The 25734-nt window shown below is 45.2% G+C and overlaps 1 protein-coding gene across 1 annotated transcript in view; it reads left to right on the top strand.

Annotated features, from left to right (window-relative positions):
• The window catches only part of LOC125083660 (contactin-associated protein-like 3), a 165959-nt gene that overhangs the window by 74215 nt on the left and 66010 nt on the right, over positions 1 to 25734 (top strand). Inside the window, exons 4-9 of the mRNA XM_047700486.1 lie at positions 2797 to 2944; positions 10629 to 10832; positions 11489 to 11673; positions 12757 to 12900; positions 15930 to 16191; positions 21035 to 21181. Coding sequence (XP_047556442.1) covers positions 2797 to 2944; positions 10629 to 10832; positions 11489 to 11673; positions 12757 to 12900; positions 15930 to 16191; positions 21035 to 21181 — 1090 coding nt within the window. The remainder of the gene's footprint in view (positions 1 to 2796; positions 2945 to 10628; positions 10833 to 11488; positions 11674 to 12756; positions 12901 to 15929; positions 16192 to 21034; positions 21182 to 25734) is intronic.

Raw genomic sequence — 25734 nt, 5'->3', positions numbered from 1 at the left:
TCAGTTCTGAGGTTGAATTGTAACCTTGGCATCACAGTGAACGTGGGAGCCGACGGTGATCTGCACGTCTCAGGTCTTGATCCTGAGACAGAGTGTAAGGAACGGGATGCAGAGTTGGACAGACGAGCAGCCTCTGCCAGATGCGCCTGCTATAACCAAAATGGCAGCCAAGGCCGTGGCCACAGTGGCTGGTGCTTGTGGACCGCCTACCTCCAGGCAGGTGTGGGAACATGATTGTCAGGTATTATCTCATGTAATAGCTCTTCAACCTTCAGAGTTCGCTGGACCAAGCTGGTTTTGTGGATGAAGGCAGTGGGTCTGGGAGCCTGTAATAACAGGAGCGTGTGCTGGACAGTGATGTGTTGGTACAAAGCAGCCCCTACCCATGCCAGCCTGCGGTTCCTACAGGAAGCTGGGGGCAGGGAGGGCACATTCCTGACTTCCCATTCAGAGCGTGGAGGCAATGGATAGGGTTTGCCTGCTCTTGGTGTAAGGGTTGTCGATCCTTGAAGAACAGGTGATGTTGGACAAAGATGGTGCTTCCACTGAGCAAGAGAGAGAGGCCGGAAGGCTTCCCAGATGATGTTTCATTCACTAGCCAAGAGAAAGTGTTATAGGGTTTGAGACTGGCCCTGATACCACATTTGAGTTTTCTGTATTCTTGGTTCCGTCTGTTCCTGCCTGCTTGTCATGGCTTACAAGCCCGAGTAGCGATTGGACTTGGTTTAGTTGGGTTTGGGTGTTAAGCTAGGTCTAGGGTTTCACAAAGCAAAACGATGAGATGTGCATTCTTTTTGGCTCAACTACGAGATTTGCTCCCATGCAGCGTGAGTATGCCTGACCCTTTTAACTGTGGTGGGAGGCGGAGTGTGTCCTTCTGATGCAAGGGAGCATAAGAAAGGGTCAAGTCTTCTGTTCCTCATTTTGTTACTATTACATGAAGGAGTATTACGAGAACATCTTTGGCCCTCTGGATGGTAAAACTGGGAGAGATCAGAGAACATAGAACTTGGGGCACCTGGGTGGCTCAGTGGGTTAAAGCCTCTGCCTTCGGCTCAGGTCATGATCCCAGGGTCCTGGGATCGAGCCCCGCATTGGACTCTCTGCTCAGCAGGGAGCCTGCTTCCTCCTCTCTCTCTGCCTGCCTCTCTGCCTACTTGTGATCTCTGTCTGTCAAATAAATAAATAAAATATTAAAAAAAAAAAAAAGAACACAGAACTTGAACTTTTGATGGGGGGTTCCAAAGAACTGGTAGCATTGATTTACCAGTTGACATAGGTTTAGATGTCATAGAAGAGATGCACCATAGCTGTCTGTTTTCAGAGCATAGACTGGTAAGGTCCTTGGATGGGGTAGCATTTTCCACTAAGAGGCTGTGTTACGATTGGAAACCCTTAGGCTGTTATGGCTTTGCTGTTGCATAGGTCCTCTGGGAAAACTGATGGACAATCTGAGGAAGAGTCGATGGAATCAGTTTTAAAAGGGGGTGTACAGTGTCAGGGGTCGACACTGACACCGAAGAACAGGAAGAGCCCGTCGAAATCCTGGTGCAAAGGAGGCTAGAGGAGGTTCTGGGGCCCAGGTGGCAGGACAGAGGAGCCCAGCGTCTCAGGCGACTTCACAGGCGCAAATTGTCTACAGGAGAGCCGGGATCCTGTGACTCACACTCCAGCTTCTGGAAGATCGCTGTGTGGGAGTTAATGCTAAAGAAGGCAGGACCATAGGGGTGAGGGGAGCGGATTCGCCACAGGGGTAACTAAGTCCATGTCATCGGAAGCGCACCCACCTTTTTCTCCCCAGACGCAAGTATGGAGCACTTCAGGAGCATTCAAGAGAGGTTGCGGGTCAGGGCGGAGAGGCTGCGTGGGGACGCACTTCCTGGTGTTGGAGTCTGTGCTCTGTTCTCCCATTCCTCTAGCATGTATGTGTTACCTTTGAGAAACCGAGCAAATCATTAGTGACACAGCTGTCTGAAATAGATTAAATCATTAGTGATATGATCGATGTGTGTATATGCGAGCATCACCCGTTTTTGGGTTTCCCCATATGCTGATCTTCACAAATCAACGCGGTGAGAAACGAGTCACACGTCCCCTGTAACAACGTCCATTGTGCTCACGCTGGCCCCCTCTAGCCTGAGGCCAGGTGCCCGTGTCCAGGCAAGGGGACCCCTCTGTCTTGTGGGTCTCCCGAGTGCTCCCGAAATGTGGCTAACTTGGGGGCAACCTGTCCACACACTAAGAACACTGCGATTGAAATCCAAAGCCCAGAATCTAGTCGTGGCCATGCTGGGTAGCCACTGTCCTACCGCCACAGACTCTTTCTACTTCCTTGGACTTTGGTTTTGCCTTTATAAACGAAGGGTTTGGAACTAGAACCCTGTGTAGGTCCTTCCCAGCGCTCATACCCGAGTCGAGGGTTCTTCCTTCACGGAAGGCAAGTTAACATCGTGCTTGATTGCCTTGGATGTGGGCTGCAGGAGAGCGTCTCCGCTGCTTAGGGATGAGGGAAACACTTTAGGGGAAGGGCAAGCCTTCAAGGGTGGCAGGTTTACACCCAGCTTAATGGTGCTGAAATGTAAATCACCCTGCAAATGAGGAAAGCTTAGAACAATGGTGACTAATCCAGGCCCTCAGGAAGGGTGGTCACATCCCTCTAAAACATTAGCAGACTTTCTATGAAGCAGGCAGGCTTTTGCGTAAGAACGGAGTGAAGCTTCTGTCCCTGACCCGCAGGAGAGGAGCTGGGAGCTCCGGGCTCTGCAGACACACTGATCCTTTCTCCTTCTCTCCCAGGGTTTTCCAGGAAACACAAACGCGGACAGCGTGGTGCATCACCCACTGCGGCCTCCCCTTGAAGCCAGGTTCCTGCGCTTCCTCCCCTTAGCCTGGAGCCCCAAGGGCAGGATCGGGATGAGGATAGAAGTGTACGGATGCACGTACCGTAAGTGCTGTTTACCCCTCTCCCCGCCCCAAAATCAGTGACAGAGGGACATGCTCTCGTGGCCAGGCTGAAAACCGAGCTTGACTTGTTTCTAACTTTTTAGGCATTTGTGTGTGATTTTGTGGAAAGCCTGGATGCTGGTGTCTGTAGTTACTTTAGGTGAACATAGAGGTGGGCCCGAACTGAGCCTCGGAATCCGAGATTCCCAGGAGAGAGCGGGGTAGCTGTTTTAGAGTGGGTGCGTCATCCAAACAACGAGGTCCAAGTCAACCACAGCAATTCACTGTGATGGATGGTGTCATTCTAGGGCACTGAGGTGACCCTGGTGTGGGGACGCAGGGGACAGCGGGTGATCTTGTTTTCCCCATAACCCAAAATGACTCTGGGCTTCTCCCATATTTGCTGCTCAAATCCCCACTTTCCTCGACGTGAACCCTTATTTGAACATCACTTATGTATTGTGTCTTCCCTCTTTTCCCCACTGATGAGCAGAGGGACAAAAGTCACAGCCAGTGTGAGCGTGAACACAAGCAGAAATGCTTCAGTGATGTCTGTGGGGAAATCGACTCTACCGTTGCCATTTTGATGATTTGGAATATGCTGGAATTTTTAAAATGAGCACAAAAAGAAAAAAATATTAAAGAAAAATTTCTAGAAAACTGGAGAATAACCCAAAGAGTATGTTGGCTGGGAACATTGTGGGAGGCTGGGTTTTTGGTCACACTTCATTTCATACCTGAGCAGAGCATTAGCTTTGCCGAGAAGTGTCAGTGAGGTCTGTCACAGGCGGAATGTTTAATATGTCAGATCCTACCTAGCAGACATTTTCTCATTCAACAACCAGACCGGCCAGACGGATCTGGTATGGCCTCGAGGGAAGAACTAACTTCACCGTGGAGACATGGAGATGTTTGCAAGAGCTATTCCATACTGGACCTAGGATTTTAAAACTGTCTTCCCCCCAAATTTGGTTTTCATAACTATTATATTATGCAGGCTTTCATTTCTTTGTTCCCTCACGTGCCATGTCAGAATTTATTGGACACTTGCTATTTGTAAAGAACTGTGTTAGGGACTGGATGTAGGGGGCCCTTCTAAAATGATTGGTTTTCTTTGTCAGGATTTTATGAGAAGTCATAAAATTGTACAAAACAAGTGTAAAATATTGGAACACGATCCTGGGACCTAGGAAGGAGGGCGATCAGTCAGTTTTCTGAGTGAAGGGCTTGCGGAGTGAGCTGGGGTAGGGAGGGGCTTCTGGAGGGAGGAAGGCAGGAGCGTGCACACAGTGGCTCTGGGACTCTGGGCTTCTGTGGTCTCGGGGTGCAGGAGGGTGTGGGTGCTGTGGGGCACAGGGAACCGCTGCAAAGCAAGGATACCATCGCCCCTTTGCTGATCCCACAAGCAGGGAGACCTTCTGGAGGTGGGGCTCACCGTCCCAGAAGCGACCCCATCCTAGATTCAAGCATTCCCTTTGGCCTCAGCTCCACCATCTTCCTGAGCTCTGACAGGTTCTGCTTTCACTCCATTTCCAAACCCTGTCTCTGTGTTGGTCTTTCCATGCAACATTCAGTGGAGATGGTTTCGCGATGCTGCCCGCCCTTTCCCCCCTCTTTCCATGGGCCATCGCCTTCCCTCCTTTTGTGTCTGAGCTCCGTGAACGTGCTCACTGTGGCAAGCGGCTGCGACACCCGAGACTCTGTTTTCTCTTTGATCCCATAAAATCAGCTTCTCCTTCTTCCCATTACTCTGGAAACTACTTCAGGTTTACTGACTTCAAAGCAGAACAAGGTCTTTGATGGCAATTTGCCGTTAGCCTGATGTTCTTCGTGAGGCGGTACCACCTCCTTGGGGGAGAGGTCAGTCCCAGGGAGATCAAATCTGCGGACCTGATCCGGGGAAGGACCTGCGTGCACCCTAAAGTCAGCAAACACCAGCTGTGCGCCACGGGGGGCTCCTAGCCTAAAACTGTGGACCGATAACAGTCACAGTGACTCGCAAAACTACATGGCGTCCGTGGCTTACTAGTGGAGCTTCTGTCTTGTCTTTATTCTTACTATTAATAAGAGCAATTGTTCAAGCGTAGAGCTTTGCACTTTGTTTTTGACAGTAATTGTATATGATATGATTTATAGCCCAAAGTGCTAATTATCCCCCCCCCCCCATTTCTAGTCTCACTGCTCTGTTGATATTGAGAACATGTCCAGATTGCTTATCTTGGCATATAATGTCTCTTAGATGCAGTTTCTCTCTCTGGTTTCACTTCTTTAAACTCCAATTACAATGATATTTGCTGTTCCTATGAACACCAGGCATTCTTCATGGCTTCCTGGGGTGGCACACACACGTTCTCTACCTGGAAATCCCTCCCTTCCCCCAACTCCTAGACTGCACGTGGAGTGTGTGTGAGCTCTTCTTAGAGTCCCATGCCCACCAGCAGCCCTGCAGAAGGGGGGTGTCTAGGGCCATATTCCCCACGGACTTGTTCTAGGCTTTGTATCCCACTCTGAAAAGGTTTCTGTTTGGGTGTCCTCCGCTTTCTTAAATTTTCAGTAACATTTACGCACTCTGATCAGTTTCACATTGACATCTTCGATGTAGGTCTCTGTAAGTCACAGACACCGACACTGGCCCAGGTCCTCCTTCACTTCTTTCTTGACTGTTATTCTTCCCTGGGGTGACTTCTGCTCCTTCTTTTCCACTTTGACTCCTGTGTTCATGGTCAGTGTCTTCTCAAGTATTCCCTTGAGCTTGTACTAGTCCCATCCTGTGGTGGTGTAGTGTCGTCTTGTGTTCATTAGTGTGTTGTTTGTCTGAATAAGGGAAGAGAGAGAGAAGGAGGGGAGATCAGAAGGGGAGAAGAGGGAGGAAAGGAGTGCATGAGTCCTTGGGAATACAGACTATGTAGGCACAGAATGGCCAACACCATGGGGACCTACCAGTCTTCCCCGTGACACTCTGGTCCTGTGTCAAGTCAGGCATGAAAATAAAACTGGGAGTAAAACATGTAATTGGCCATTTTAAAACATTGTATTTGTCTGGGGCAACTGGCTTAGTCAGTTAAGCATCCGACTCTTGATCTCAGCTCAGGTCTCTATCTCAGGGTCATGAGTTCAAGTCTCACATTGGGCTCCACGCTGGGCATGGAGCCTAGTTTAAAAAAATTTAAAATATTGTGTTTATTTAAAAAATGTACTGACTGTTACAGCAAAAATTTATAGGTTTTGTTTAGCAACCTCAAAACACCCTTGAATTTATATATTTCTATAAATATGAATATATATGTAATATAAATACGTATGTAATATAAATATCATAAAAATTTAAATGTCCATAATTAATACAAATAACCAACTCTAACATACTTTTATTTGAATAAAAACTCCAAAATAATGCATTAAATTACCTCTTAGCATCACACTTAACTTTACAAGAAGGTTCGTGAAAAATGTGTTCGTACGTAATTCAACTAATTAAACTATTGGAGTACTTGAGATGGAGGCCACTTATTATGAATCAGAATGGGAACCAATAGTTTTGTTCTGCAAGAGTGCAGAACCTACATTCCAAGTGGAAAATGTGATATGATACTTCATTGAAAATACGAAGTGTTTTTCCAATTTATATGATTTCAATTTGTAATTGTTAGTTTTCTTGACTGGGGCTATATTTTGATGCTATCACCAACATCGGCAAGAAGGTGAGGGAACCTCTACTTCTATAGATGGGCTGTCCCCCATCTGCACTTGGAGAGCTAGCCGCGCTGCAAACTCACTGAGCTAAGTCTTCTCTGTCCCACAATACGATGTTTTGGTTTAATATTTTTAAAAAATCTATTGCCTTTAAAAATGGTATATGAGTCACACATGTTTAAAAATGTCATTTTATGGGGGCACCTGGGTGGCTCAGTGGGTTAAGCCGCTGCCTTCGGCTCAGGTCATGATCTCAGGGTCCTGGGATCGAGCCCCGCATTGGACTCTCTGCTCAGCAGGGAGCCTGCTTCCTCCTCTCTCTCTGCCTGCCTCTCTGCCTGCTTGTGATCTCTGTCTGTCAAATAAATAAATAAATAAAAATCTTAAAAAAAAAAGTCATTTTATGTTTAGTGACATGTCCGTTTGTTTTCAGATATTCAAACTTATTCATGAACGTTTGTAAGTGAACAACATTCTGTAGAATTGATTCTCTTTGATGAGGCCTGAAACTGAGTTTCCAGTCCACAATTCCCGTTGTAAGTCGTCCTTGTGACAGGCGCACTCTCACTTATCACGTGGGCTTCACGTTTGTCATGAGGGGGCCGTTGTTTCAACCGTGTTGGCTGCTTTTGGGTGCCTACCTGTAAACTGAGTGTGACACATGCCATATGATTGGTAAGGTCTTACCTTCTTTCTTTCCCGGCACTTCCCCAGAGAAGACCTCCCCCGTGCTCCACTTCCTCCTTCCTGACTGTGAGCTTCCTTGTCTCCAGTTTCCTAAGCGGCCCGCAGTAAGACTAGGCTATTCCTGGTGAAATGTGTTCTTTTCATGATAGCTGAAGCGAGGAGGTGAGGGGAGCACTGTCAGCTCTGGAAGGCCAAGCCATGTCTGTCCTCTTGGGTTTCATCCCAGCATCCCAGCACCTAGTGGGTGCTACACCCATGTTAAGTGAAAATACAGCTGTACATGGGGGAACAAATGGAAATTAAGTCAGGGCAGTGTGGGGGTAGGGGAGGAAGGGAATATGGAGGAAAATGGTCTTTTAGTAACAAAACTGTATTTTCCAAAGCCAAACCCCTGCCAAGGCAGGTTCTGAAGCTATGGAAAATGGTCTGTATTGTTATTCCACAGGAGCCATAATATTTACCTATATTTTGACCTCATAAATATAGATTCATGAAAAGCAACAAACGAGGTATATTGAATTATGCAACAGGCAGATCAACAAAAATAATTAAATTTGTTATTTCCATTCTAAAATAGGGGTTTTTTTGTGTGTGTGCCAAGAGCTTTCTTTATTCTGTTTTTATTTTTTTTTTCATAAATATAGTTTTTTCTGACTATAAAGGTGGTATTCAACTTACTCATCCTTCCAGTCCTACCATGGTCTGACTGAATCCTCTCATTTTTATTTATTTATTCATTCATTCATTTCATTTTTATTTTATTTATTTATTTATTTTTTAAAAAATTTATTTTCAGCGGAACAGTATTCATTGTTTTTGCACTGCACCCAGTGCTCCATGCAGTCCGTGCCCTCCCCAATACTCACCACCTGGGTCCCCCAACCTCCCACCCCCTCCCCTTCAAACTCTCAGGAGTTTTAATATTTAAATAGAAGGGTCCCCACATGTCTTGCGGTGAGCTGGTTCTTATCACGGCCACCTGTAAGCAGTCAGGAATCTGGCTCAGAAAGGATCACTGCTAATGGCACTGAGTGCGGGATGACAGGTGTCTGTAAAGGGCCAGACAGCACACATTTCAGGTCTGTGGGTGTCTGTGCTCTCTGCCACAATTCTTGTTTTTTCTTTTCTTTTCTTTTCTATTTTTTAACGAACCTTTAAAAATTAGCTCATGGGGCCGTACAGGCTGCAGAGTGATGTGGGTCATTTCCGATGAAGAGAAAGCAGCCTCACATTCCAGACTTCTGAGAGCAATTCCTCATTTTTATCTGTGCTGTTTTAACTCCTCTCCACTGAGCTTACGTTTGTTACCATTTAAGATTTTAATGAAACCACCAGGACTACTACAAGATATGTTGTTTGAAGTGGTTTTGTTTTACGCCATTGATGACATCTCTAGATTATAACTCAGTCCCCTTCTAGGCTTAGAGAACCTGTCAAAACACATGTTAAATGTGCCTTGTAAGATAGAAAGTGATGATTAGCTTGTGGTTCCTTGTTCTAGGTACGAGTGTTAGGGAGCTCACTGGAGAGGAAACAAAAACATTACAACAAAAGGATTTTCAGCCCATTCTTTTGTGTTTCTATAAATCCAATAAATTTTTCACTACTCCATTTTGCCTGAGGGGAATGTTCCAGGAAATATAATCTAGGTTCTGTAGAGCAGTGGTTCTCATATGTAGTCACCAGACCAGTGGCATCAACATCGTCAACATCGCTAGGGGACACGTTAGAAAAGCAGACTCTCAGGTCCCACCCCAGGCCAGCGGAGTTGCAGTTCTGGGATGGGGCCGGATTCTGTGCTTACCCACATACCAGGACGTCCTCATCCCTAGAAGACCAAATGTTACTCTTACAAAGCTATAGCAGCAACAGGGAAGCTGGGGACAAACCTGATCTGATCAAAAGAAGCCTGATAAAATCATTTGTGGACCAAACGATTCTTCTTCGCTAACTGCAGAAGGGACATCATTCGAATTTGACAAAGGGATATGTTTTTATCAGACATTCATTTAACTATGCAATGGAGAATAATTGCTTGTTTCCATGATTTTTAGACACACTGCTGTGTTTATCTTTTTCTACCATGTATGGGAACCAGAATCAAACTCCTGAATTTTCAGAAGGTGGTTGCATGAAATAAAGGATTCCTTAGAGTTGTGAACATAAAGGGTTTACTGTAAATATTTTAGTTCGTCTGAATGAAATGCAGGTCCTAATGTACCTTGGTCCCAGGCTTTTGTGAAGTTAAATAAACCCAACGTCGTATCATCAGCTCAGAAGACATCAGCTTCCTGTTTCTTTGGCTTCCTCTTGCACCTTCATTTATTGCACACACATTTGAAAAAACCTCTTTTTCAAAAATTTGAGTGCAGCGTACACACAATGTTACATTAGTGTCAGGTGTACAACATGGTGATTTGACGATTTTACGGGTTGTACAATGTTCACCACCAGCGTGGCTGCCGCACATCCCCATACAACTCGATTAGAATATCATTGACTAATTTCCTGGCCGTACCTTTCGCACCATGACTTATTTGTTCACTCCATGACCAGAAGCCGGAACCTGCCGCTCCGCATCACCCACTTTACCCATCCTCCACCCTGTCCCTTTGATAGCCACCAGTTTGTTCTCTGCATTTATAGGTCTGGTTCTGCTTTCTGTTTGTTTATTCATTTCTTTTGTTTTTAGATTCCATGTATGAGTAAAATCATACTGTTTTTAACTTTTTAAGGTACAGTAACGTCTTGTCTTTTTACTTGTGAAATTTGAGAAATATGAGAGATTCTTCTGTGTAGTATGAATCCCTTTGTGCTCTCCTGTTCTGTCTTTGGTTTCTTTGACCAGTGTTCTTTTTACATTAATGATAAAATATAACTTTTTCAATAAAGAGAATGCAAGTGACCTTGATAGTGGGAAAAATAAGACTATCGGAGAGCTGAGGGACAATGGCAGCTTCATAGCCATGATGTGCCACCGTGGGGAGTGACTTCAACTGTTTTACCAATCTTTGTTGTTTACAGGATGAGAAGTGGCCAGTACAAAGGCAGAAGCAATTGGGCTTAGTCAACAGAAGTATTTCTAGGTGATACATGTTAGGGAAAATGTCAGAAAAGGCGAAGAGTGGAGGTTAGGGATCTCAACTACGGGTATCAGGGAGGATGGGCAGCACCGTTTTTTCCCCTCTGCACTAAACAGACCAGAGATATATTATGTGTGTGTGTGTTTGTGTCAACTTGCTCATTTCAGTGCATGAGTAAAGATGTATTATACTTAGATTATTTTCTAATGTCTCCCACTGTAGGATCCGAGATGGTTAACTTTGATGGGAAAAGCTCCTTGCTATACACATTTAATCAGAAATCCATGAGTCCAGCAAAAGATGTTATTTCTTTGAAATTTAAAACCAGGCAGACTGATGGAATTCTACTCCACAGAGAAGGACAAAATGGCAAACACGTCACCCTGCAGTTAGTTAGAGGAAAGCTCATCTTATCGCTTAATTCAGGTAAAAAGTTCTCAGTGGGTGTTTTCAAAAATATGCCTCTTTAGATGGAAGTATCTTTTTATGCTTAGTTTTTCAAGTTAAGTAGCTAATTTATCCTGAAACCAGAACACTTTCGAGGAAGAAAGAAGACCCTAGAAATAATTACTCTGGAGCAAGAGGCATGAAACAGAATGGTCTGGGCAAATGGAAGTGTGGTCGCTCCACGGTTGAGGTGTACTATGGAGAACACGCATGTATCCTGAATGTACTTTACTGTAACAAGTTTTATAGTTCGATTAGTGTGTAAGACCATTTGCACATGTTCAGTAGACAGCCTGGTAATATTGTAAAGACAAGGGGTGGATCCCTGAAACTATGAGGTGGTGCTCTTCGTGAGGTTCTTGGAAGAAGATACTTCCAAGAAAAATGAAAATGCAGTAATTAATAATAATAAACACAAGAAAGGTAGAAGAAATCATTCCCAAGTGAGAGAAGGTTGTACATGAGGCTGAGGTAAAGGCAGTTGACCAGCTCTCCAGATGGAAGTGTGCAAGGAAAGTGATTGGGGGAAGAGTTGGCCTCCCACATGGCAGCCACGGTACTGAGTTGGCCTCCCATAGGGCAGCCATGGTACTGGGTTGGATGGGGTGGTTCATTTGCTTCGCCTGTCCTTGTAGGCCATTCTAACCTGCCCTCCCCTGATGCCCGTGTGACCCTCACCCTGGGAAGCCTGCTGGATGACGAGCACTGGCATTCTGTCCTCATCGAGCTTGGGAACACGCATGTCCACTTCACCGTGGACAGGCACAGTCAGCATTTCCAGGCCGAGGGCGAGTGCGACTACTTGGATCTTGATTGTAAGGTGTGAACATTTCTTTTCAAGTATTACAGATTTTGTTATTTAAATGCAACATAACCTTTTAAGAAAATACTGCTATGCAGAGAAGTTCCCTTTGCTAGTAATTTGGAATTCTGGTGAAATGTTTCCCAGAGGTGACACAGGAGACCCACGTGCATTGTTGAGATGTTGTATCACTCATAGGTGTGAGTTCTCCCCTGAGAGGAAGTAGTTGTTGAATTCAGAAAGTGTGTGTATGAAGAGCTATCAGTAGGACAGGCGGCACAGTAAAATACATGTGTCTGGACGGCTTTCTGTGTTACCTCTGGTGCTGACCATGATCCGTTCCCTTGGAGATCTCTGTGTTTTAGGGCGATCGTAAACAGAATTAGCAATCTAGGGTGCTTGGAGAAGTAATCACCATACATTCCAACCTGCTTTTTCGAGGAATGAGAGAGTCAAAGTCAGGTGATTCAAAATACCATTTCTTGGGACATTTAAAGGCTTAATGCATCCCCGGCGGGTTGCCCACATGTATCTAACCAGCACTGGAGAACACCTTTTGTTCTGCCAGTTCTGCTCAGCACATCTATCCGAGCAAAGGGGATGATTTCAGCATTCATTTAGTGTAAGTGGCCTCAGCTGAGGAGGCCAGCTGCAGAGCCTGGTCCCAAATGAGATTATCGATGCCTTCGTTATTCTAACCCATCAGCAGTGTCCTGGCAAAGACCCGGACCCTGAAGCTGGGTTCTAGGAAGGTTTGTAAAGTAGAATGTCATCACGGTCAGCCACCTTGTCACCCAGATCAAGAGTGACTGTGGAAATGAACGTACAACATTCCCCATCAGGGGAAGTGACATAGATAGCCCTTTGAGTAGCAAATTTCAAAAGGGGTATTTAACCTACTTATGTAAATGTAATAAAGAGAGAACCGGTACATCTAACTGGTATGTCTAAAAATTCACCTGAAATTAACATGTTGATGTTAAAAGAATGCCAGATAGATTGGAGGCAATTATCCTATACCTGCTGAGCATATGTGTTTTAGGCATACAATCAGAAAATCATTAAACAATATTATTTATGTCATTTTTTTTTCTTTCTAAGATCAGCTTTGGAGGGATTCCTGGACACGGAAAATCAGTGGCATTCCCACAAAAAGACTTTCATGGCTGCTTTGAAAATCTCTACTATAATGGAGCGGACCTCATTGATTTGTCCAAGAAACACACACCACAGATCCTCATCACGGTAAGAGAGCTACACGCGGGGTCAATGGAGCAGGGAACTACAGCTTGTCCGATGGGCCCAGTCTAGAATGTGCCTTTCCAGAAGGTAGGGAAAGTGCCAGTCATGTATGCCTTTTAGTTTGTTTTTTACTTAATTCACTAAATAATTAACTTGATTTTTAAATTTAACTTTTTAAAATTTTAGTGCCAGTCACTCACATACAGTGTAGTATGAGTTTCCGGTGTGCAGTTCAGGGATTCAGCACTTCCCTGCGTCACCCGGCTCCTCACAAGTGCCCTCCTCCATCCCCACCACCGGCTTCTTAACTTTTACAGGTGTGTGGAAACAGACGCACGCTTTTGCAAATGTGTCATGGCGCCTCTGAATAAAGACTTTTTGGGGCAGGGTCTCTGTTGGGATTGATTTCCTCTTGCTCCTTTCTCTCGTTACTGAACTCCTAGCTCAGCTGCCTGTCGCTCACTCGAAGGGCCAGTACTTGAGAGATGAATTTGGATTGGAAAGGAATTTGAGCTTAATTTAACTTGAGGCCAGGAACCTGAGAAGAAGGTGGACTCTTGTGCAAAAGCCAGCTGCTGGGTTTCTGCCCGGCCCAGGAATTTGCAGAGGGGTTAGGAGTGGGTCGGTGAAGGGAGGGGGTAGTCTGCTGCATCTCTCCATCCCGGGCAGACTCTGTGGTGCTGGCCACAAATCCTATCTCCATGCTCAGGGTCTGTGCCCCAGGGGTCTGGTGCCTGTTTGCTGATGTGCAGGAATGCCCATTGTTCTGCAAAGGGAGGCCAAGGCCCACAGATACACAAAGGAAGGTTAGTAAGATCAGTCCTGTGACCTAAGAAAGAAAAAGATTTGCCAGAAAACTTGCTTGACTCTTTGGAAGGCAGATGTGGCTTCGAACAGGCGACTGGGCACGTTTGGGACCTTCTCGCCCCAAGGCCAGGGGTCTGTCTGCTGTGGATCTGGGGACTTCGGTCAGTGAATAATGAGCATGTTATCTCGAGGCAGGTGGACCCCTCAGACAGGTTGGACTGTTGTCAGGCTTTCATCCTTCCACACGGCTGCAGGCCATCCCCCCAGGCCAGCGTGTTACTGAGCTAGCGTCTGTCCTTCCACGTTTGGTTCCTTAGACCCGAATCCTCTACACTCAGTGCACCCAGCTTTGTGAACATCGACACCTCCCTGTCGAGTGTCGTTTACAGAAATGGGATTGTTTTATGTGAGCTTTTCTCCATCTCTATTTTCCAACTCAGAGAAACCTGTGGAAATGCTTTTTTTATTTTAAGATTTATTTATTTTAGAGAGAGAGCATGAAGGAGAGAAAGAGAGAGGACCTCTCAAGCAGACCCCCCACTGGGCTCCGAGCCCCACATGGGACTTGATCCCGGGACCCTGAGACCATGACCTGAGCCGAAATCAAGTGTCGGTCACTCAGCCAACTGAGCCACCCAGGTGCCCCAATTTATCAGGGAGTTTTAGGTTTGATAGATAACCCTATGTCATTCATGATCCAAATGTTTTCTCAGATTAACCAATTTTCTATGAAATATAAAATCATGTTATGATATAATTATATATCATATATCATATATTTTATATTACATGTTATGGGCCATGTTGAGCATATAAATGCCTTTATTGGTACGTAGCCAATGTCTCAATGTATTTTTTTTAATAGCTTTGTAGTATTTTTGGTCTTGCTTTGAAATACTTCTGAAACCCTAGACTCTAGGTACAGTCTGAAGGATTTTCCTGTAAAAAGTTTTAAGGCAGTTTCATTTATTTATTTACTTTAAAATTGAAAAAAATTAAGTCTTCGACTGTCTGGGCTTTACTCTTTGTGTGGATCAGTAGTTATTTTAGGTCTCACGGGTACCCATTCATGCCTGAGCTGTTTAGTGACCAGACCCAACCTCCGAGCACAGGCTTGAGTCTTACCTCTCACCATGTGCTGGCTGTATCTGTGGTCTCAGATCTTTCTGTGGGTCAGTCACTGGGCTCCGCTGCTGTGTTTACCCCATACCAATGCCGTATTGACTTGATTACAGTGCTTTTATGGTATATATTTTGGAGAGGAAGGACAATGTTTGGGCACATATTCCTCTGGAATTTGTGAAAATCTATCTATCTAATTTTTTAAAAAGAATTTATTTATTTACTTGAGAGAGAGGGTGCACGTGCAGGGGGACAGACAGAGGGAGAGGGAGAAGCAGACTCCCTCTGAGTCCTTGATCCCAGGACCCCGAGATCATGGCCTGAGGTGAAGGCAGAGACTTAAGCCACTGAGCCCCCCAGGCACCCCACTTAATTGGAGTTCTTTTAAGAACTTAAGTTCCTTCCTCCCAAACACTATGATTAAAGGTAAGTTTGCTCCTGGAGCAGCAGACATAATCTAAAGCTCAAAGGTGTGTTTTTTTAGTAAAATAGAATGAAATAAAAGCAACAGGCAGCCAGCGGGTCAGAGGTCAGGCTGGGGAGAGCGTGCTGGTTGACATGGCCTATGGGAGCCTCTGAGAGGTGGGCAGCCTGCTCAGGCCGGCCACACCCCTGCCTCAGAGGGCTGAAGCCCAGGGCCTGCCTGAGCCAGATGTTCGTGTCCCTGGGTGACGGGTGTGTAAGCGTTCACAGGACCAAGGGGGGTGCGGGAAGGTTCCCGGAACCGCTGTCCGTGGTGCTGGGCTTCATGCCGCATGTAAACAGCCAGTGCCTGGAGGTATAAGAAATCTGTCTCCTCTGTTGTGTCCTGCGCCCAGCACAAGGCCTGGGAAAGTCGTGCCTTGGGATTCCTTTGCCAATGCCCAGAAATGGAGGAGACAGAACTGCCCTAAAAGCCTCAGAAGGAGGTTTGCCCAGCCAGGGCAGTGTCACGGTTTGAGGGACCTGTCAGGTCAATCTGGATTGCAGCTGGATGGGGAAGCCTAGTTCTTAGGTCCTCGCTTGCTGGTAGGTTGCTAGGAAACTGCACCTCTTGGAAAGCTCATTGTTCATGAAAGCATCCCTTCTGCCCCTTCCTAAATCCTTTTCCACTGTATTCACAGGGAAATGTGTCCTTCTCGTGCTCACACCCACAAATTGTGCCCGTGACTTTTCTGAGCTCCAGGAGTTACTTGGCTCTGCCGGGCACCGTCGGAGAGGACAAGGTGTCGGTCGCTTTCCAATTCCGAACGTGGAACAGGGCAGGGCTGCTGCTGACCACTCAATTCCAACACGGGCCAGCGGCTCTCATTCTCGTTCTTAATGATGGAAAACTCAGACTGAGTCTCTCCCAGCCCGGACATCTGGCGAGGGACGTCACAGCAGGTAATAGGTGTTTGCTGTGACCACACGGTCCTCCTGTCACCTCTGCATTAAACGAGTGACTGCATCAGTAAGACACTCGTAATCCTTCTAGAGGGAGCTAGAGTTCTTTTGCCTTTGAACTAGGTACATCCAGGCTGTTGTGTGAGTCAGTTTGACCTGAAGTTAGCTGCAGATCACACATACCTCTCAAAAAGTTTAAAAAATAGGGCGCCTGGGTGGCTCAGTGGGTCAAAGCCTCTGCCTTTGGCCCAGATCATGATCTCAGGGTCCTGGGATCGAGGTCCACATCGGGATCTCTGCTCAGCGGGGAGCCTGCTTCCCTTCCTCTCTCTCTGCCTCCTTGTGATGTCTCTCTGTCAAATAAATAAATAAATAAAATATTTTTAAAAAGTTTAAAAAATAACCTAGTTATCAACTGATGGTGGGGAGCTGGCAGTCCGCTTGAAACACTGGAGAACAGTAGCCTAAGTCGGAGTCCTGAAAAAGAGGCATTGACTACGGAAGGAGCGCCTCGCCTGACCCAGGTTACCAGGTTGGATTGAAAGCCGGGAATGAAACGTAGCTCTTTGTTTCTCTTTATAAATAAAAGACAAAATCTGACCACCAGCGTAGGGAGTTCCCTTGTGGACCTCAGCAGATGAGCATAACCAGGGAGTGTCCAGTCAGATTTTGGAAATCGCCTCACTCCTGGTTTGTATAGATTTACAAGCTGTGTGCCTTATTAACAGAGAGATGGTGTTTTGCTGTTGCTTCACGTGAGTACACACCATTCTCCCTTCCAACAACTGGGATTAGTTATTTAACTTTTTTGAAGGCTAGCACTGAAATATTATAGGAATATTTTATTGAATTGATTTTTTTAAGCTTTCACTGGGCAACACATTAATTTCTGGAAACAAACCAGAGGAGCATTTTTCTTGCTGCTTTTTTAAGAAGCATTTGAGGGGTGTTTTGTTTTGTTTTGTTTTTGTTTTTTTTAACCTTTGAAATACAGGCCTGCCTCCGAGATACTCAAGTCTGGTTCCAGACCACCCAAATACAACAAATATTGCAATTAGTGAACCAAATAGATTTTTTTTGGGCTTTCCCTTGCATATAAAAGTTATGTCTGCAGTATACCATGGTCTGTTAAATGTGCAGGAACTTTATGTCTGGAAAAACAATATACATGCCTTAATTAAAAAAAATACTTTATTGCTAAGAAATGGTGTCACATGAGCCTTCAGCACGTTGTAATCACGGATCAAAGATCAGCATCACAAATATCACAGTGATGAAAAAGTCTGAAGGATCGTGACACAGAGGCACAGAATGAGAAGATGCTGTTGGAAAAATGTCCCTGAGAGACGCCCTCCGGGCAGGGGGCCAAGAGCCTTCAGCTGGAGAAAGGCGCGGTGTCTGCGAGGCACAGAAAGTGAGGAAGAGGAGACAGATGGCGACTGGTTTTCATTCCAAACCTTGGATGAAGTGCGAAAGCACCTACCAAACCAAGAACCAAAGTTTAAAGGCTGAGTGAGACGTAATCACGCCGGATGCCAGGAAAGGACACCCGGTCACCATTCACCCTGCTTCCAGTTTTTGGGTTCTTTTTCCAAATAGTTACCTCACTGTGTTTGTGAAGGGATCTAGAAAGGTCCAGAGTGTACAATCTAGTGTCCGTGTGCTTGTGGAGCTGGGCCAGTGGAGCGTGGTGGAAACAGAAGGTCAGTGGGGGGCAAGGGAGCGTGCGTTCCCTTTCTGTAGGAAAAGACACAGTCTACCCTTTCCTGAAGGGACTCGACTGCCCAGGGCAGTGTTCACTGCGATCAGGATGGATTTTACACAAGCTGGTGGGAGGGCTGTGTGAGAGGACTCACCTCCCAGGCCCATTTCCAGAACCACCTCTGTGCTGCTAGGGCTGATGGGCTCAAAAAGTGCCACTCAAAAAGTGTTCTCCCCGAGCCTCGGGTCCTCATCTTTGGAGTGACACTAGTGTGATTGATGGTAGAAACAATGATGTTGAGCCCAGGGCCTGCTAGTCAGCAATCACTCCAAAACCTTTAGTTCTCATTATTCCAAAACTAGTCCCGAGACCATCACCCCCCCACTCCCCGCCAAGACTGAAGCCTCTGTGGAGCTGGGGGGTGGGTGGGAGAATGAGCATCATCGTGTTCCCAGTAGCACAAACCAAAACACCCCTGCCCCTCCCTTCTCCATCCATCCTTTGACTGTAGTGCTGCCTGGGAGACAGGCAGTTCGTTCCATCAGAAGTGGGGAGGGTAGAGGACACACAAAAGAAACACAAAGAGTGAGAATTATAATGGGGAGAAACAGAATGATCGTAAGAGCAGGCATTTCACTTTTAAATGAGAATGTTGAATTTTATTAAAAACAGTCTTTTATTATAGAGGTAAATGGCATCTATTACCTATTCAAGGAGATATTCTGGAGTGTTTTCTGCAAGTTCTCCCAGGAAATAACTCTAAGTCCTAGGCAAGTGGGGGAGGGGGGAGAGGACAGGAGGGAATTTTAACATCAGATTTTATTTTATTTTTTTAAAGATTTTATTTATTTATTTGACAGACAGAAATCACAAGTAGGCAGAGAGGCAGGCAGAGAGAGAGGGGGAAGCAGGCTCCCTGCTGAGCAGAGAGCCCAGTGTGGGGCTCGATACCAGGACCCTGGGATCATGACCCGAGCCGAAGGCAGAGGCTTCATCCACTGAGGCACCCAGGAGCCCCATTAACATCAGATTTTAAGTGGATGTGGTTCCGTCCCAACAGATAATGTTAGGTAAACTTCAAAATAAATACCGAATGACAAGAGTGGAAGGGACACTCCTAGGTTCTTGTTTGTGGATTCCTTCAGCTCTGGGGCTGGAGGATTTCCTTCAGGACCAGTGTCATAATGTAGGTCTTGAGTATCTAACCGCAATCCTCCATATTCTGTTGTCGGCTTTCTCATCATTGCTCATGAACCTAACCCGTGTGGGGTCTTTGCAACAGTTTTGGATTCACAAATGTGACACAGAAAGTGAGAGATGGGTGTACACGGCAAAGAGCTAAAGTCCCTGAGAGGGAGTGCTGGGAAGTACCATCGCTCCTATTTCACAGTCTGAGAGGAGCAGAGGCATCGCGATTTTTACGGTAGGGTCTATGACCTTCTGGGTCAGGCCAGAAACATATTTACCATGCACAGGGTCTTGAATCCATGTCAACATCACTGATGAGAAATGAAGCCAAGACAAAAAAAAGCTGTATTTTCATTTTTAATTGCAGTATTGTTGACATATTAAAGAGCATTGGAGGGACATGGATTTATGGGGTTGATTGGGTTCCTTGGGCCAAACTCTGATACTAAATTAAATATGCCTGGTTAACTTTCTACCAGAAACATGGCCCCATACCCCCACGAGCTAGAAAATAACTTCTGACCCTTGCAGGTTGACTTCCAAACTTAGAGGCTCTAAGCAGTTGGCGCCTTTCTCATTTGCAAGAGGTATAGGCTAATTTATCAGGAAAATTCCCCAAGATGATCAAATTAGAGTTAGTCAGGCTCATTCGCGAGCTTGGGCACAACATCAAAGAAATCAAGAGTCTCACTTTGTTGTTTTCAATGAGCTGAACTGTTTGTTTATGACCTGTTTCCCAGTTGGGCGAGACAATTTCTAGAGATTCCAATTATTCACTGTGCTCCTTCAGAGCAGCAGGTGTCTCTGGGGCCGTGACAGTGGCCATGACCTCCCCGTGGAGGGGAGGAGTCCCTTGCCTTTGGACAAATGACTTGCTTTGGCCAATGGAAAATGGGCATGAAGGCAAACACAATTCCCTCATCCAAAGTTAATGTTAACATTTAAAAATATTTCCTACTGGTTTTTGTCCAATTTTAGACAGTGATTGAGTATGCACACACACACACTTTAATGTGATGCTTTCTAAACTTTACATTTTGTTCTATGAATTTTCATGTTTTAGTAATACTTAAGTTGATGATACATTTTTTCTAAAGAGTTATATTGATATATACGATATATTTTTCTAAATAGTCTACCAAGATTATATATAGTAATAATACGTGAAAGTAGGGATAAGATTTTATTTTTATAACAACAATTTTGGAAAATCTTATCCTTCTCAACATCCTAAAATATTAACAAACTAGAAGAGGGGGACGTGCGCCCTGAGCCAGGGGACTGGGATATTGGATCATGTTAAGGTTGTTCAGGATCCTGTTGTGTTAGTCCGTTAAAGCCCGAGCACTGGGAGAAACTAAGATTCCGCTGTCCAAGGCAGAATGTTTGGACTTTCCACTCTTGAATCTTCCTTCCCCCTTCAATTCAGCTTTCTTTCTTTTCTCCCTGTACTTTTCTGATTTAACCGAGTGATGAGAAAGTGAAACACAGTCATTGCCGTGTGCACATATGTCTTAATACTCTTAACTGATCACAGTAATTTTTGCTAGAATATAATTTGTGTTAGAACACGACTGGCCAATCTATGACTGTGGGAGGTCAGATGCAAGGACCCTCTGGAACCACATATTTACTCAATGAGCCTCATTCCACAGGTAACCCCTTCCTCCTAGAGAAACATGACCAGGATACCACGTGATCTCATTGCCTGTTAAGAAACCCCCAAGCCCACATCTGTCCCAAGCCTCTCCCTTTCTCTCTGAGAGGCCCATTGTCCTCTGTGGTGGGTCTCCATTGCCCAGCCAGCTAAATAACCTGGTGGGTTTCAGGTGAGTTCATGGTGAAGTTTGGTAGGGTGTCTAAGATCATGATTGTATTGTGTTCAAGCATGGCTCTGTGTAGCTGCATCTATAGGGTTTTTAGCAATCTCTGACCCGTTTTGTTTACTTCCAGGTGCTGGATTAAGTGATGGGCAGTGGCATTCAGTCTCCCTCTCGTTGAAAGGAAATCACCTGAGTGTGATGGTGGATGGTGAGGCAGCCGCTGTGGCTCACTCCCTGCGAGGGCAGATTGATTCAGGGGACACCTATTATTTGGGTGGTAAGTGAAAGGAACTGGTGATGTTGACAATCAAACCATCTTTGTCTTTCTAGCTCTTGCCTTCTGAGACAACCAGCAATTTTAAATGAAGGTTAATACTGAAGAGTGAGCTTTCTCTTTCAGTTTTGTCAATGAGAATGTCAAACAAAGACAATAAATTTTTCCTAAGGATTTATTTACTTATTTGAGAGAGATAGCATGAGTGGGAGTGACAGAGGGAGAGGGAGAGGGAGAGAGGATCCCAAGCAGATTCCGCATTGAGTGCGGAGCCTGACATGGGCTCTATCTCATGACCCAGAAATCATGACCTGAGCTGAAACCAGTAGGTGCTTAACCTACTGTGCCACGCAGGCGCCCCTGACAAAGGCGGTAAATTATGGCCTAAAATGCAGTTCTCTGGGGGGCCTTGTTTCGATGTGCATTTGCTAAGATTGGTTTTGAATTTAGCATTTGTTTTCACTGAAGTCACCTGGAAAGCTTCCAGAATGCTAGGGCCTCCCTAGAGATCTGCTTTCTCTGGCTCTGACACCCAGGGAGTGGGCTCTCCAGGTGACTCTGTGCAGGCCACTCTGAGGGTCCTCACTCTCTGTCTCTTACCTCTTGTGCTTCGCAGTAGGGTGTTTTCCGAAGGCCAGATAACCCTTAGAACCTTTCCTTCAGGTGTTTTTATGCAACAGTTTCCTTGTTGCATGTGGGCGGTCTTCTTTTTGTCAGCCGCTCTCCCCCCTGAGGGGCCCAGGTCCTCCGGTGTGGCCCGGGAGCCACCCATGGCAGCACCATTTTCAAGCCTGTCACAGGTGCAGACGTAATTCCCCTGACTTCCTGAACCAGAATCTGCATTTTCCCGAGATCCCCAGCTGATCTGTTGCCCTAAACGTTCAGGAAGGGTCCTGTTGCCCACTGTGTATGCACAAGGACACTGTTACCTACACCAGAGCAAGAGAGGAACTTAATGGCTACTGACACTCACTCACTACCTCGTGGTGAACTTTACCAAGACAACACCAGACCATCACCCCGACTGTGGGAGACAGCGGGTTTGCCTGTTTGGTAGATCTTTGACAGAGTCTGTCCAGGATCCGTGCAGCCAGGGACGGGGAGCTCCTGAGGGTAACAAATGTCCGTTCTGAAGCATCCGTGTGAAGAGTCTGAGCCACCAGAAGCTTAGGCCTGTCAGTTGTGAGACTTCCTTCTAATCGTGGCTGAAGCTGTCCTTGCTCTTACTCCCATTTTGCATTTTATGGTTGTTTCTTTCCAAAATAAGTTTGAGGTCATGGTGGAGATAACTTGATAGCCCAACAAGAAAGTATAAAATCCTTCCAATTTTAGTATATGTGCTGCCGAAGCGAGCACGAAAGTATAAAATCCTTCCAAAGAGTTGACAGTAAGCCCACACAGGGCGTTTAATCTTTCAAGCCCCCTAAAGCTAGCGGCACTGTGAGTGTGAAGCAGAGCCAGGAGCATTAGAACATTGGATTGCTTGCTCTCCCCACCTGCCAAATATGGTGCACCTCTGACCCAGACAGGTTTTTAAACCTTTATGCTTATGATGGATTTTAGAGCTCTGCAGAGGAACCGATTCCTTCAAAACTAAATAAAGAATTTATCCAGGAGCTGTAACTTAAAACGTAAAAGATTTTGAAACACTAAAAGGGATAGGAAGAAAAATCCTTGCTGTATTGTTTAATGGTGCAAAATGGAATGCTTGTTATTTTGTATTAAAAAGTAAAAAAAAAAAAAAAAACAACTTTCTAAAACCACAGGGTTTTCTCTCATATTTGAGCTTCAGGCATGTTCCAAATGTGCAACACAGCTGCATGAGAACAGGTACTTTCCATAAATACCTACACGTTGTTGTGATATGAAGTCACTACGTAATTCACGTATGCGTTTTAAAATACTACTCATGTTTCCTGAAAGAGCATTTGTGGGCTAACCCCCTAATGTACACAATTAAACACTACAATGCTTTTAATGTCTCCCTCTCCTCTAAATTCTCACTCCCCCAGTTAAGGATTACCCTGCCCCCCCTTTTACTAATCTTTGTATCACCTTTTTATGTTTTAATCAACGTGTAGCACCGTGTCAGTTTCAGATGTGAGCGTGTGACTCAGTGTTTGTATACATTAGGAAATAATCCCACAATAACTAGTTAATATCCACAACCACACATAGTTATAATTTTTCTTGTCATGAAAATTTTAAGGTCTACTTTCTTAGCAACTTTTAAATAGACAATAAGGTATTATTAGCTGTAATCACCATGCTGTACATTGCTTTGCTATGACTTATTTATTTTACGACTGAAAGTTTGTAATTTCTGATGTATTGCTTTTCTTTAGAAGCTGTATCCATGTAGGTGACTTCACACAGTAGTGTTCTGTGTTCTGTGTCCCCTTGCTTTTCAGTTTACGCATAGGGCACTACCGTGTGCCTTCTTCTGGGTTCTTTTTATTGTTGTTGCTGTCACTGTTGTTCTAGATTAGTCTTGGAGATCCAGCCCTGTGAGTATTTATAGATAAAGTTAATTAATTTTTACTGCCCTGTGGTTTTGATGTATATGACACCATGTTTCACTTATTAACTCCGCCGTCCCGTTTTACTGTGGAGCAACAGCTGGATGGTGCCCACTTTTTGCTATTATAAAAGATGCAATAAATACCCTACAGCTGCCAGTGATTTTAACGTTTTCCTTATGTGCAACTATCAAGTTCCCTAACATGCATAGTCAATTCAGTGAAACAGCCTTTGTTTGTTTCCAGCCTTTGGTCTATGAAAGGACCCTCGAGACTTGGAGGCAATGTGTTGGAAAAAAGCACAATAGGCTTTTCTTACATGTTTTCATAAAATTGTGTTGATGTGCAGAAAAGCTGTCTCGCTAGTATAGTTTCCAACAACAAATCATGTCTCTAAGATGAGCAGAATTACAAAGTTCAAACATCCCATGAGAGAGTATAATGACTTTTCTTCATTACCAGTTTGCTATTTTTTGGTTGTGATTAAAATTTGGCACTGAGTGGCAAAAATAGTGTAAGATCTTGCAATCACAGCACGTTATCTGTAACTAATGTGTAAATTCAGAATGACCTGTGTGTACTCCGCTGTCAACACCCACTTGATTCCTACAGAGCAGTTCCAGGCACCGATTCAAACCAACGTATTCAACTCTCCTTTTTATACCAACATAACAGCATCTTTTTTCCTGGAGAAGGAATATACACTTTCCAAACAACCCAGCTAATGCCATCACCAAGCTGGAGCGAACACTCAAAACCAAAACACTCCAATTTACTGATGTTAAATGAGAAGATGAGCATTATTTGTTGTGAAGGAAAAGCAGGAGAGGCAGGTCTAGGACCAGTGAACATGAAGCCCGATTCTCAGTCAATGTGCTGTGCTCAAAGCTGTATGCACAGGGGAAGAATCCCTTGTTCAGAGCCCCTCGTCTCTATGGTTCGTTGGACTCCCCAGCTCTGTTCTGGGGAAAGCGGGGGCAGTTCAGCTTCAAATTGAGTAGGAACTTTGAGACCCAAAGACATCAATGCCAGAGATGTTTTATCCAATCCCAAGAATGGTGTATGCCAGTGTCTCTTTAATTATCTTCTTAATGGATGTCCATCGGGACCAGAATATGCATTGTGTTACCAGGGAAATCCACTTTATCCAGTCCATGCTCCGTAGCAGATGCGGTATTCATGGCAGCCAGTGCCCCATGTTCCAAGACCCTCCTTAGCCTGCTCTCCTGATGGAGGTTCAGTGGCAAGTCCCTGCTCACCACGTGGTCAGTGACTCTTTTTTGTCATGCTTTCCCATAAGGGCAGATTAGGGCATCTTCCTATTATAGTTAGGGTGGCCATATAATTTATTATCCAAACCAGGACACTTTAGTGAATGGGGGGGATGATCTCGATAATTTTGACAGGACAACAGGCATAAAGCAGGGCTCTGTGGCTTTCTTTCCATGACAAAGTTCCTCTTGCAGATTCGTAGCCTTTTTACATGTGGTGCAGGTTCCCCTTTTCCCTTTTCTATTTCTCCTCAGTGTGAGCTTTGTTTGTAAATTGTTCTTCTGACAACAGTTTCGCTCTACCCTACCATACACAGAGTTCGGTGCCTGCCGGGGAGGGTAGTGGAAAGCTGCTGACCCCTGGATTCCTTCTGTGGGACCGTGGTGCTGTCCACCAGCACACATGCCCTGCAGAGCTGGGAAACATCAAATTACACTCCGAATCTCGCGAGGGTCCTTGTGTGTGTGAGGCCTTAGCAGACCAGGGAACAATGACGGCTGTAATGAGGTCTCACCTCATGACCCATTATGGGGTTGTGACATCCAGTGGCCATTTATCTGTCATCCTCAGAGGTACTTAAATTTCTGACTCCTTCCATGTTGATGGGTATGTTCCACTGACTTAGCAATAACTATCCCCGTCCACTTTCACTGTCCATCCTGAATCAGGTCATGGAGGAAGGACCCTCTGCCATCTTACCATTGGGACTTCGGGCAATCTGTGTGGATGAACAGACAGCTGGTGGTCTGGGTTTATTTTGGGCTG

This window comes from Lutra lutra, chromosome 13 (genome assembly GCF_902655055.1).
Source record: "Lutra lutra chromosome 13, mLutLut1.2, whole genome shotgun sequence".
NCBI lineage: Eukaryota > Metazoa > Chordata > Mammalia > Carnivora > Mustelidae > Lutra > Lutra lutra.
This window is presented reverse-complemented; position numbering and strand designations above follow the sequence as displayed.